General features: G+C 38.4%; 2 protein-coding genes across 2 annotated transcripts; one reads left to right on the top strand and one right to left on the bottom strand.

Moving 5' to 3' along the window:
• Positions 1–4876: 4876 nt before the first annotated feature.
• On the top strand, positions 4877–5230 carry LOC128548702 (uncharacterized). Its single transcript, XM_053524067.1, has one exon. It carries the CDS (start codon positions 4877–4879, stop codon positions 5228–5230), a length of 354 nt encoding a protein of 117 aa, XP_053380042.1.
• A 6973-nt stretch (positions 5231–12203) lies between these two features.
• LOC128548701 (uncharacterized) lies at positions 12204–13343 on the bottom strand. Its single transcript, XM_053524066.1, has one exon. The coding sequence runs from the start codon at positions 13341–13343 to the stop codon at positions 12204–12206; it is 1140 nt and encodes a 379-aa protein (XP_053380041.1).
• Between the last annotated feature and the right edge of the window lie 1029 nt (positions 13344–14372).

Here is a 14372-nt window from a genome sequence, read left to right as displayed (position 1 = left end):
CTAGAATGATCTCCCCTTCTAAGAAATTGCGAATATGGCGTCGGCAGTAAGCGAGGATGAGCATAAATACTAACTGACATTGTATTTCCTTTAATGATTCATTTTATAACAAGAGCGGACAATTCTTATGAAGAAATCGGACGTTGAATTGTGACAGAAATCGTATCAAATGTCACCGATTCTGACATTTGGTAAAATGAGCGTTAATAAATGAATGATAAACATGCTCCCTCTGACAAAAAAACTGAAAGGTTAAACTCTTTGAAAAACTAATTGCATGAAAAATTATCTGGAGCCCTGGTTACATTACGATTCAGCAAAGTTTATACTGTTAAATAACGTTCGTACCACTGGTACGAAACCGACCGCGTACGAATAATTATTATTTGTTTACATAAACTGTAAATGTAAAAATACCTCATATTTTGAGCTGTCACCCTTGATAACGGCTGATGTAACTGTGCGAACCATTGCACTATGTCAATGTACACAAAAGTACATAAAATCCCTGATTTTTTATTAATTTCGTTAATCACGGTCTTTCAACGTGCTTTCGTTTCATGCCAAGAGCAAGTGGCCGTTCTCACGTGACATAATGGTATTTATAGATTTTAAGACGAAAGCTACCATTTCCGTATTTTCGAATGAAATGGTCTCACATACCTTCATTTTTCCGCATGATTGGACCGCATAACTTAGAAATGAGCTTTGCCCAAAGTAACTTTGAAACATATTATTTTTTGAGGCTTGATGTGTGTTATCACTTAATAAATACTAATAATTTCTTCGCCTTACCAGATCAAGTCATTATGTTTAATAACGTGAGTAGGACATGCAGTTAGTCAGTGTTTAATTCCGCCCTTTCAGGCACAGTATAGCATTCAACGATAACACATTCTTCCTAAATATGCTTCTTCCTCTTCTATTTTTCTGTATACATTGTCTTAATTGTCTTATGTATATAACTGCTGCCCCATGCTTTCTTACTTTTGATGTCTCATTCGGGGTTGTAAACTATAAAAGTTATCCTGATTTTAACCACTTATCAATGACGGCTTTTCTTGAATTTATACTATCCACCCTTTCAATCACATGACCACGAAATCATTGCAAAAACACGCCGTCATGTACACGTATCGTTATCACGGGTTCCTACCAATTTATTTCAATAGTCAATTGACAGCGGTATAATCCCAAGTGACTGGAAATCTGCTAATATATGTCCTCTTTATAAGAAAAACGATAGGTCTCTACCAAGTAGAGATTCTGTCCTATTTTAACTGTAGCATACTGTCCTTTTATCTTTTACTTTTAATACTGTAATATACAACTGTTTCTCTGACAGCGCCGACCAGTCATAATCGGAAATCGATTGTTGGTTGTAACGATGTAGATGTAGAAGTAATTATAGACCGGTATTGTGATATTGTTCTATTTTTAGATATATGCGACGTCATTACCATGCGACGTCGTCAACGTCATTCTTTTGTTGTTCCTGGTCTACTGATTAAAGTTGAAACATGAAGCTGGTTATTTATTAATTACTTTAAGATTTAACATTGGCGACGAGAGTGAAATCGGACAATGGATAGCCATTGATGCCTTTAAAATCATAGCACGGAAGGATTATGAGCGAAGGAAATAGAAAATTAGATTTATTACTGTTTAGAGTGGATGCTGCAGACCACATAGCAACGGGCGATTCATGGGACGAATGGTTGGATGATTTTGAAAGGCAGCTTAGATATTTTCGGATACAAGAAGATGATGATAAGACGGATGCAATACTTATCTACGGCGGGCCAGAAATTGAGAGGCTTAGTAGAAGTTTGCCGGATCCGGAAACCGGGACAAAATATGAGAAGCTGAAAAACAAGCTCACAGAATATTTTTCGCCGAAGAAAAATAAACATTATTGTAGATATGTTTTTTTCAAAATGCGACCCATGAGTGGAGAAAGTACTGTTGAGTACGCAGCACGGCTTAGGGAAAAGGCATTAGCGTGCGAATTTCCAGATATAGACGATCGCATTCTGGAACATATTATGCAAACAACGAGCAACTCGGACCTGGTACGCAAAGTCATTCATAAAAAATGGACACTTCAACAAGCTTTGAGTGAGGTGCAACTTCAAGAAGACACTTCAATTCAAATACAAGCCATGGGTCATCAGGAAGGAGACATTGCGAGGATAAACAAGAAGAAGAAAAGGCCTTCAGCTAAGAGAGATGAACGAGACAATGACAAAAGTAGAAACTGTAAATATTGCGACAGGAAACATCCTTTTCAAAAAGATCAGTGCCCAGCTTATGGTAAAAAGTGTGATACATGCGGGAAATTCAACCACTTCGCAGCAGTTTGCAGGTCTGGCAGATTACATAACAGAAATAGATTTCAAGAAAGAAAAAAACAGACACCTTACAGAGGTGCACAAGATGTCAGACATACAAGCAATGATACAGATACTGAACACGAAAGTGATGAAGATACTGAATCAATGAATGATTCAGTACGACATCTCACAATTAGATATAACAAGATTCAAGTTAACAAGGTAAAAGATCTTGACAAGACTATACCAGTAGCAGTTAATGATGTTATTGTCCACATCGAACCAGATAGTGGAGCAGATGTGAATGTAATGGATGAATATCAATATCGAAAGCTGAAAGGTAAGTCTTATGATGAAATTATACAAGAAGACTGCAAGACAAAATTAAGCACTCTCCAGTATAAACTACCGGTATTAGGCGAATTCAAGGCAACTGTCAGGAACAGAACAAGGGGATTAGAGACAAAATTCATTGTCATCAAGGGAAGGATAAACTCTCATCCACTGCTTAGCAAAAGTTCCTTATTTGATTTAGGGATGATGGAAATAAGAGCTGATGGTTCATTTAAAGAGCGAAATGAATTACGCTTGAAATACAAGAATGAATCAAAGTCCATTTTCAGCGTACAAGAGATGACAGAGATAGGCCAGATTCTTAAGAAATATGATGATATTTTCCAAGGAATTGGTAAAATCGAAGACAAGAAAAACAAGGAAGACTTCTTAGTGAAATTTTCGATGAAACCTGATGCTGCACCAGTTGCTCAGAAACCACGACCTGTTCCCTATTATCTTCAAGAACCACTGAAAAGATGGTTAGATGAATGCATAGAAGAAGAAATTTTCGAAAAGGTGCAACCCGGAGAACCTGTGACTTGGTGTTCTCCACTTGTCGTTCAACCTAAACCAAGATACTTAGAAATCGACCGAGAGAAACATGAACCACACATGATCCGAGCAAGTGTTGATCTTCGAGTTCCAAACAGGTACATGGAGCGAAACAGAATCTTACAAGCGCCAGTGGTAGAAGATTTTACCTACAAATTTCATGACTGCAAAGTATTCTCAAAATGGACTTGAAACAAGGATATCACCAGCTCATGTTGCATCCAGATTCCAGATCGATAGCTACATTTAGCACACCATGGGGAAATATGAGGCCGAAAAGACTGATATTTGGGGCAAAATCATCACAGGACTTATTCGACGAAGCGATGTTCCGAATATTTGGGGATATTCCTTTCTGTCTTAACCAGAGAGATGACATACTGATTGGTGGCATCAACATGGAAGAGCACAACAGAACACTAGAAGCAGTACTACAGAGAGCAAAAGATTTTGGCATAACATTCAACAAACAGAAATGTCAATTTGGAGTGAACGATTTGGAATTTTACGGCTACAGATTCACAAGCGATGGACTAAAACCTACTTATGAGAAAGTCAGGGCAGTCAAAGAATGTAAAGCACCAGAATCAAGAGAAGAGGTACGAAGTTTCCTAGGTATGATAGGTTACCTTTCAAAATTCATTCCGAGATATGCAGTACTTACAGCACCGTTACGAAGGTTAACGAGGAAAGAAATTCCGTTCTCGTGGGAACCTGAAGAAGAGAACGCATTTCAGACACTGAAAAACAGCATAACGAATGAAAACACGATGGCATTCTTCAACCCAAGAAAACCGATAATAGTCCGCACTGAAGCTAGCTTTCATGAAGGTCTGTCAGCTGGACTGTTCCAGAAGACAAACAAGGGACTGCAACCTATACACTATCTCAGCAGGTCAATGTCACAGGCAGAGAAAAGATACAGCCAAACTGAGAAAGATGCTTTGGCTGTGAAATGGGCTAAAACGAGATTCAGTATATATCTTCTCGGAGCACCAAGGTTCAAGATAATTACATCTCACAAGCCGTTAATACCAATGTTCAACAAAGCATGTGCTAAATTACCACCACGAATCGAAAAATGGATCATGGAGATGCAAGATGTGGACTTTGAATTAGTATATGAGCCAGGCAAGGACGAAGCAGATCCAATGGACTATTTATCGCGTCATCCACTCAATGAAACAGAACCCGATGATACAGATCATACGATCAAGATGATAGTTGACAATGAACATGGGCCGATGCTTGAACGAGTAAAGTCTGCTACATCAAAAGACGACATTCTTCAAGATGTGTTAGACCGCATGAGACGAAATGACTGGGAAATGCACAAGAGGCGACCAGAAATAAAACCATACTATTTGGTAAGACATGACCTTTATCGCTCCCAAGGAATGATACTACGCAACAGACAGATAGTTGTACCTGAGAAACTACAGAATATGGTTGTCAAAGCAGCTCATAGTATGGGTCATTTCGGCATAACTAAGACAAAGCAGATGTTGAGAACTTAATTTTGGTTTCCGTGTTTAAACGGTCTGGTTGAGGATACAATCTCCAGATGTTATCACTGTCAGATTTCAACTGTTGAGCAGAAACAAGAACCTGTCAAACCATCAGAGATACCAGAGACAGAGTGGCATACAGTATCCATGGATTTCGGTGGACCATATCCAGATGGTCACTATAATTTAGTGATTATTGATAAAAGAACGAGATATCCGGTGGTTGAGCAAACTAGATCCACATCAAGCAGAGTAACATGTGAGAAATCACGTGGAATATTCGCGACGTACGGAGTTCCAGAGAGGTTAGAGTCAGATAACGGACCGCCGTTCAATTCTGTGGAATTCAAAGAATTCTCCCAAGAAATGGGGTTTTACCACCATAGAGTAACACCTGAGCATCCACGTGCAAACGGAGAAGCTGAACGTTTCATGAAAGTACTGAACAAAACAGAGAAAATAGCTCACAGTGAAAAAAGATCCAGCTATTCTGCAATATAACAAATGCTTATGGGTTATAGATCTACACCTCATCCAGCAACAGGCTATTCTCCATACGAAGCCATGATGAAAAGAAGCGTCAGAACACTGCTTGATCATCTTCCAAGCATCAAACCAAATATAGAAACAATGGAGAAAGAAATAACAACAAAAGACAGAGAGTACAAAAAGAAATGGGAGAAACAACAAAGACACCCAATGGTCAAGAAGCACCAGTTTAAAATTGGAGATAAAGTGTTGGTGAGAAATCAGATGATAAACAAATGGTCACCGGCATATGAGAAAGAACCAAATGTTATAATTGACATAAATGGATCAAGCATAACGGTACGACGACAATCAGATGGACGTATTCGTGTGAGAGATGCGTCAAAGTACAAGTTGTTCCACGAATTAAGAAATGATAACTGGAGGGAGAGATTGCTACGAGCACCTGTCCGAAACCAACAAATAACTGTCAACACGATGGCATTCTTACGTGTATATGTTGTAAAATTCTGGAACATATAGTTTGCTCGAACCTAATGAGTCATTTTAATAAACATTCTGTTATAAACAAAAATCAACACGCTTTCCGTAAACATCATAGTGGTGAAACCCAACTTGTCACAGTGATAAATGATTGGGCTACTTCAATAGACAATTCTAAACAAGTCGATATATTTATACTTGATTTCGAAAAAGCTTTCGACACCGTACCCCACGAACTGTTAAAATTAAAATTACACAAATACGGAATCCCAACGAACATTTTACAGTGGATAGACGCATTCTTAGTTAACAGAAACCGACGAGTTATAGTCAACGGGTCCAGTTCAGATTCTTCTACCGTACACTCAGGAGTGCCTCAAGGAACGGTGTTAGGACCAATTTTATTTTTAGTCCATATAAATGATATATCAAATGACATTTCTTCAAATATAAGGCTGTTTGCCGACGATTGTGTTTCTTATAGGGAAATTAAAAACCAGCAGGACTGTTTGGACATACAATCAGATATTAATAAACTTGGTAATTGGGCCAAATCTTGGGGTATGAGATTCCAACCTGCTAAATGTAATATGATGACGCTTTCCAGAAAGAAAAATATCGTTAAATATAACTACACTTTAGGTGGAATAAGTCTTGAATTTCTGACATCTATTAAATACCTAGGAGTACACATCACAAATGATTTAAACTGGAATAAACATATCAACGAAATCTGCAACAAAGCATATAGAACCCTAGGATTACTAAAAAGAAATTTATCTATGTGTCCCCGTGAAGTTAAACTTCAAGCCTACAAAGGGTTAATTCGTCCAGTCTTGGAATATGCTAGTTCAGCTTGGGATCCACATCAGATGTATTTACAAGACAAGTTAGAAAACGTCCAAAAAGATCAGCTAGATTTATTTCTTCCAACTACAGTTACGAACCTGGTTCTATGACGAAAATTTTAAGCGAACTGTAACTTACTCCGTTGATAGAAAGAAGAAAGCAAAACAGATTAATTCTTTTCTGCAAAGGACTCAATTCTATGGCAAATCTTCCACTTGATAACCTGCAACGACCATCTCGTTTTACAAAGAATATGCATAGTGACCATTTCAACAGAATTTATGCAAGAACTAATACATTAAAATACAGCTTCATTCCAAATACAGTCTGTGACTGGGACTCTCTGCTTCCGGATTTAATCAGTAAATACATGACAGCAACCAATCCAGTCTCCACATTTATATCAGCAGTCGGGGGGGGGGGGGGGGGGGGGGGGGGGGGGGGGGGGGGGGGGGGGGTGAATTCTAAAATATTAGCAACTTGACGCAGGCGCGGTGAGTAAATGTTTCATTATGTTTCACCGTAACCAATCAAGATCAAGATTTTATCACACTTTCTTCGATTCTTAAGTATTTATAGTTGTCCGGACTACGTCTTGTCACTGCACACTCTTTGATAGGGAATACTCTTATCTGTAATAAAATAAGATATCCTCGGAGAATCATCCAGCAGAATATGGATCGGCTTTATGATAATCGCCTGTTCATTTTGCGTCTTTTGAGTTCTTTATTAAAAACATTTTGTTGTCACATTCTCATTATGGCTTTAATGCCTCCTACTTACTGCTAGAGATGTTCACAAGAATCCAGGTCCAGAATCAACTAGAGATACTTCTTCTATATCATCTCAGACAACCACATCACAATATGCAGAAGCGATCTCAAACCATCTTTCCTTTGTTCATCTAGACGTTCAGAATATAGAACACAAACTCGATATTCTGTACGCAGAACTTTCAGAATTTGATATTTTGGCCTTTTCTGAAACATGGTTAAATCGCTCAATTACTTCTGAAGACATAGTGTTGCATTCATATCATAAACCCGAAAGAAAAGATCGTTTTGGTGATTCTCACGGAGGAGTTATTCTGTATGTTAGAGATAATATACATTACTTACGCAGATCAGATCTTGAGATCAATCGTCTTGAATGTCTATGGGTGGAAATAGTTCTTCGTAACAACAAACATATTCTATTTGGAGTCTTCTGTCGACCTCCTAGTTCTGACAACATATACAATAACATAATTAAGGACTCTATTGGTCTTGCAATTGACACAAACATCTCGGACATAGTTATCACTGGAGATTTCAACTACAATGCTCTATGTCCAACTCCACATAGAACCATTCTTTCTATCACACAACAATTTAATCTAGAACAGCTTATCGGAGAACCAACTCATTTCACAGAACACTCAACATCCATATTAGATCTCATTTTCGTCTCAAATAGAAATAGCATTCTTCTTTCTGGTATTGGGGAACACTTCCTTGAACAAGACCAACGTTACCACATTCCTATTTTCGGGCTTCTCAAATTTAGTAAATTGAAACAAAAATGCTTTGGCAGACTGATATGGGAATATGATCGAGGAGATTATGACAGCCTAAGGGCTGAAATCGACAATTTCAACTGGAATATCTGTATTGATCCAGATATCAACATATATGCTTCCAATGTAACCGATCAAATTACAGAAATTTCAAAACATAATATTCCTAATAAAAATGTCACAATTAGACCCTCAGACGTCCCTTGGATGAATGATAATATAATGAAGAACATACGAATGCATAAACGTATTTACAGAAAGGCTAAGAGAACAAACTCTCCCCAACAATGGCAAAAATTCCGACAAGTACGAAATGAAACTGTCTTGCTCATTCGTGAAGCCAAATCACAATACTTCATCAAACTTTCAGACAGACTTAAAAACGGATCATTCTCTTCCAAAGACCGGTGGACTGCTTTAAAATCCTTCATCTCTAAAACGAACAACAATGTTATTCCTCCACTATATAATTCTAATACTCGTCAAACAACGTCTTCCGATTTTGAAAAGGCTAACCTTTTGAATGATTACTTCCAAAAGCAGACATACATTGATGACGAAAATATAAAGATACCCAATCTTGGCCCTACGAATGCTACCACTCTTTTAAATGAAGTTCATCTATCTCCAGCAGAGACTGAAGATGTCTTAAAGTCTCTACCAGTTCACAAGGCCGCGGGTCCTGATGGCATAAGCAACAGAATTCTACTTGAGGCTTCTCATGAACTATCTTTTCCTCTTTGTGACCTTTTCAGTGCTTCACTTCAACATTCTACTGTGCCAGCCACATGGAAGGAAGCTCATGTTAGTGCAATCTTCAAGAAAGATGATGCCACTCTTCCGAAAAACTATCGTCCAATATCTCTCTTAAACACTATTGAAAAGGTTCTTGAACGCCTCATTTTCAAGCATGTTTTCAACCACCTTCATGATTCCCGCTTTTTAACTCCGGTACAGTCTGGTTTCATTCCGGGTGACTCCACGGTAAATCAACTTGTCTTCATATACGATACTCTCTGTAAAGCGCTCGATAACGGTCTGGAAGTTCGTGCGGTCTTTTTCGACATAAGTAAGGCTTTTGACAAAGTCTGGCGCAAAGGTTTACTACGTAAACTAGAATACACAGGAATCACAGGTTCTCTTACATAGACGTCAACGTGTTGTACTGCCTGGAGTCAAATCTTACTGGGCATTTATCAAAGCTGGAGTTCCACAGGGTTCGATTCTCGGGCCTCTTCTTTTTCTTATCTTTATTAATGATATCGTGGATGAAATCAGATCATGCATCAACTTGTCTGCTGATGATACAAGTCTATATATAATAGTTCAGCAACCGGATATTGCGGCAAATCTGCTCCAATCTGATATCCAAACAATATCATCTTGGGCAGAAAAATCCATTACGTGTGTTAGAGATTCACCTGGAGGGGATTACTTTTATTTACACTGTCCCGTGTCTTTGGAACATGGTGGGGGTAAGAGTGAGGTTGGGTGCGCACCATAAACCGGTTTAAGCTCCCCAGTGGTGTTTCTGCCACTGACCGTTCCATGGCGGTGCCCCACTGTGTTCCTTTGTTTGTTCGTTTTGTCCTCTTGTGTAGGCTTTGTGTGTGTGCGCATGTATGTGTGTGTGTTCCTTTGCTCGTTTTGTCCTCGTGTGTTGGCTTTGTGTGTGTGCACGTGTATGTGTATGTGTGTGTGTTTGTGGTGTGCACGTCTGCGTGCTGTAGGTTTCGTTTTGGGGAGGCTGCGATTTTGGTACGTGGCATTCCCTGTTTGATATTTGTCTTTGTTTTTCTGTTACATTCAATCCCTCCAAATCAGAAGCCCTTTTAATTTCAAGAAAACAAAACTTTCATCAACATCCTCCTCTTCGAATGTTTAACCAGATTATTCCCGAGGTACTTGAACATAAACATCTTGGTGTTTTCCTGTCAAATGATTGTTGCTGACATTCTCATACCAACTACATTGTAGAAAAGGAAAAGAGTATACATAATGCGGAAATTGAAATTCTCACTTGACCGTCGCTCCCTTGAAACCATATATATTTCTTTTATAAGGCCAATACACGAATATGCAGACGTAGTGTGGGGCAATTGTACCAAGTACGAATTGGATCAACTTGACAAAATTCAAAATGAATGTGCTCGCATTGTCTGTGGAGCTACCAAACTTGTTTCCTTGGAAAACCTAAAGAGAGAAGTACCCTGGGAGTCTCTTTCCGACAGACGTTACAAACATCGACTTATCATGTTTTTCAAAATGAAATCTAATCTGACCCCAGCATATCTATCCTCTCTAGTTCCTGATTCTGGTGATAACCGCTACAACCTAAGAAACTCTGAAAATATACATGGTGTACCCGCTAGAACAACATTATATTTCAATTCTTTTTTGCCTTCTGTTGTACGTGATTGGAACCTACTGAGACCAGATATCCATAATTCTGAAACACTTTCATCATTTAAAAGTAACTTAAATAAAAACAAGCAGCGCACTCCGGCCTATTATTACACCGGAAATAGGAAACTCCAGGTGCTCCATACACGACTACGAACAAAATGCAGTGCACTGAATCAACATCTTTACCTAAAGAATATTTCTCCCACACCATTGTGCCAATGTGGACAGATTGAAACTAATTTCCACTTCTTTTTTGAGTGCAGAATTTTTAATCGTTGTCGATACGATCTTATTGATAATCTGAGGAATTTCGTAATTGACTTGGATACTGTTCTTTTTGGAAACCAGGACCTTTCTGATCAGGATAACATGACTATATTCTCTCATGTACAGACATATATATCCGAAAGTAAAAGATTCTCTTAGCAACCCTGATACATGCCCAAATCTTGCCTCTTTCTCGTTTCTCTTCTACGCTTGACATATTCTATCATTCAAAAATTCACTTCCTCTTTTATGTAAATATTTCTCTTCACTATACATTGCACCCCCTCTTTTTTTTCTTTTCATCATTAATGATTCATATTTCTTTTCTTACACATTGTAAGACTATATATTCCTAACCCTGTTACAGATTTTAGTTCGATATGCTCATACAGTTATATTTTGTCCGCTAAGGAGAAGAATTCTATAAGACTTGTCTTTCATTCTTATCCTTTCCTGTTTTGCTTTCATCACAGTATGACATTTGTATCAATATATGCACTTCATTTTGGGAATAAATATGTTTAAACTAAACAGTATAGCATTTCGCTATGCATAGAGTATCGACCCCTGGCATGTCACCAGGCATCTATCTATCTATCTGTTTGTCTGTCCCTTTGATTGACAGAAATAGACTTGTGTTAAGTTTTTTAACTCTTCACAGGTGTGATTTAATCAACACCTTTTGACTGACAGAAATAGATTTAAGTGATAAAATGTAAATAGATTAATTTGCTAACCTGTAGTATATTATTCTTTAATTAAACACTGTCACATGTATAACCGGAATCCACCTATAAACTGGCATACACTTTCCATAAGATAAGATAAGATAAGATAGATTTTATTTTGAGTCGGCAAGACAAATTACAAATACAACATAAGCACTCTAGGTGCTTTTGAACCGGCTATAACCTGAATAAATCTGTATTTCTTTTATTAATGGTATTTCTCAAGGGTTCTTGACAGAATTCAATCATATATAACATAGATAATTAAAATAATAAAGGAAAATAAAATACGTTCACGCAAAATAGTTTTATACAAGATTGAAATTTGGTGAGCCCGCGGGAAATTTCCATACCGAAATGCAGCCGTATTTTTTTAATAAATGGTATTTTTGTAGGGTTTATGGCAGAATTCATTCATGTGTATAATACGGTTCTGTACCGCTTTAACCACTGACATCCTCAGCCAGGAACCGCCCTTCGTCAAGTGTTTCGACCCTTTAATCCCAGGACACTCTCTAGGCGGCGGGTCCGTAGTGTTGATCAGGCACTACGTGTCAGTGGTTGGCTTCCAGCTCTTCTCCTCTCTCTTGAGCCACAGCCAGCTGGATGCCCTTTCAGCAGCAAGACTAAGCCTTCCAATGACCTTCTTCCTATCTCCTCCTGTGATGCCCATGGCGCTTAACATTCTCCACAAGGACTATGCTGGGAAGCCTCTTGACCCGATTTCAACAGGGAAGAGCCATGTCTTCCAACCTCGCTCTTTGCACTGCTCTTGGAGCTCTGTGTACTTGGCCCGCTTACGCTCATAAACCTCGTCACAGCGAGTTTCCCAAGGAACAGTCAGCTCTATCATCACCAGGCGTTTGTCTTTCCTTGACCAGATAACAATGTCCGGTCTCAAGTTGGTCTGTACGATGTCAGGGAAGATCAGTTTTCTTCTGAGGTCAACTGCCATTTCCCACTTGTCTGATTCATCAAGGAGGGATGTTGTAGCTGCTTTCTTCTTTGGTGCAGTCTGGCCTTCCTTGACAAATTGTATCACCTGTGGGCTTTGCTTTTCCCTCTTCTTGGTTCTCTCACGTTCCAAGGTGTCGGCGAGTTCTCCAAGTACGCAGTCATGTCTCCACCTGTATCTGCCTTGGGTTAACGATGTGGAGCAGGCTGAAAGCACATGCTCTATGGTTCCTACCTTGTCGCACAATGGACAAATTGGGTTGTCTTGTAGTCCCCATCGGTGTAAGTTGGAAGGTGATGGTAGCAGGTCATAAACAGATCTTAGCAAGAAGCTAAGTCTGACTGGTTCGTAGCGCCAGATTTCTGCCCATGTCAGTTTTCTATCTGTGGTACACCACTTTGTCCAATCACCCTGTGCACCCATTGAAACTGCTCTTGTCCTCCTTTCTTCCTCCTCTGCCAAGCGTACTTCATTCTGTATCATCTGCCTCTTTGTGGTACTGTCAGCTGAGCCCCATCTCTGGCTTTTGATGATACCGAGCCCTTGACGACGAACAGCAGTAGTCCCAACTATATCTTTGTGCTGGATTCTACTTTCGGCTTGGCTAACTGCCAGGCTTGCAGACCATTTCCGTCCAGTCCGAGTTTCAATTCCTGCTTTTCGGACTAAGTCATCCTTTGACTCCTTAAGAGTGACCACCAGTCTTGTCTTTGCAACCTTGAACTCCTCCACCAATGAAGAGAGTGGGAGCTGAAGCTGATTAGTTCTGCTGTAGAGACCAATGTTGCTGAAGCTGGGTGGGACCCCAAACCATAGACGTAAGTATCTGCTGACCGTTCTTTCCAAGCCTTCTACTGTTGATGTTGCTATTTCGTAAAGCATTAAGGGCCACATCAATCTGGGTAGGAGCCCATGTTGGAAAATATATAATATAAATAATCAATTTACAATTGAAAAATAAAATACGTTCGCGCAAAATGTTTTATACGAGATTGAAATTCGGCGAGCGCACAGGAAATTTGCGCATTCGTAAATGAATTTCCATGAGCTAAACTTCTCTAATAAAAACAACTTTTTATCATTTTTGTAAGGTGCACAACCCTGTTTAATCCGATTTAACATAAATGAATAAAATTGAGAGAAGTTTATTAAAAGTTATTTCTGTATACGAGATATAACTTTACGATCTTACGGAAATATTCTTCGTTTACGTGAATGACCGAAATAAGAGTATATACTGTGCCCCAACGATAACTTGATATTTACAAACATGACTATAAATAGATCAAAATGGAACATAGGGAATTCAATTTTTTCTAACATGTTACAATCTAAATATTTCTAGATTTTATACCAATTACAAATTAGCTCAGTGGTAAAGCATACTGTCTATGTTCAACAGATCTTTTGCCGTGTGGGTTCGAAACTCAGCATCGACATTTAATTTTCATTTCACTTTTGCATAAAAAAATTAAGTTTTCTTCACGAGCTCTGTGACATCACGACAGATATGGCAGATCAGAAAAGCTTATTATAAACAAATTTTAAGATGATATTGATTAAATGTATGCACTTAAGCCATGCAAATAATGAACATACTATTGTGTTATATAAAGACATACATGTATATACAAATACAAACAATCAAAGAAAGAAACAAAAATACTGAAACAAAAATGAAAACAAATAGGAAAAACAAAAAAAAATCTGAAAAAAAAACCAACAAACTCATGAAGATTCGAATCCACAAAACGATTTGCTTATATCCAATTTGTTGTCTGCATTTTACCCAACTGAGCTATGTTGCCATATACTTAGAGGATATTTAGATGAAATAAATTCTAATATTTACTTGTCAAATAATGTGCAAGCTTTATGAATTATTTCATCAGTTATCATGAAATAGACTCG

This window comes from Mercenaria mercenaria, chromosome 15 (genome assembly GCF_021730395.1).
Source record: "Mercenaria mercenaria strain notata chromosome 15, MADL_Memer_1, whole genome shotgun sequence".
Taxonomy (NCBI): domain Eukaryota; kingdom Metazoa; phylum Mollusca; class Bivalvia; order Venerida; family Veneridae; genus Mercenaria; species Mercenaria mercenaria.
This window is presented reverse-complemented; position numbering and strand designations above follow the sequence as displayed.

What these genes read in the sequence shown, in the direction of transcription:
- LOC128548702 (XM_053524067.1), top strand. Translation starts at nt 4,877, where the DNA reads ATGGATTTCGGTGGACCATATCCAGATGGTCACTATAATTTAGTGATT.
- LOC128548701 (XM_053524066.1), bottom strand. Translation starts at nt 13,343, where the DNA reads ATGCTTTACGAAATAGCAACATCAACAGTAGAAGGCTTGGAAAGAACG.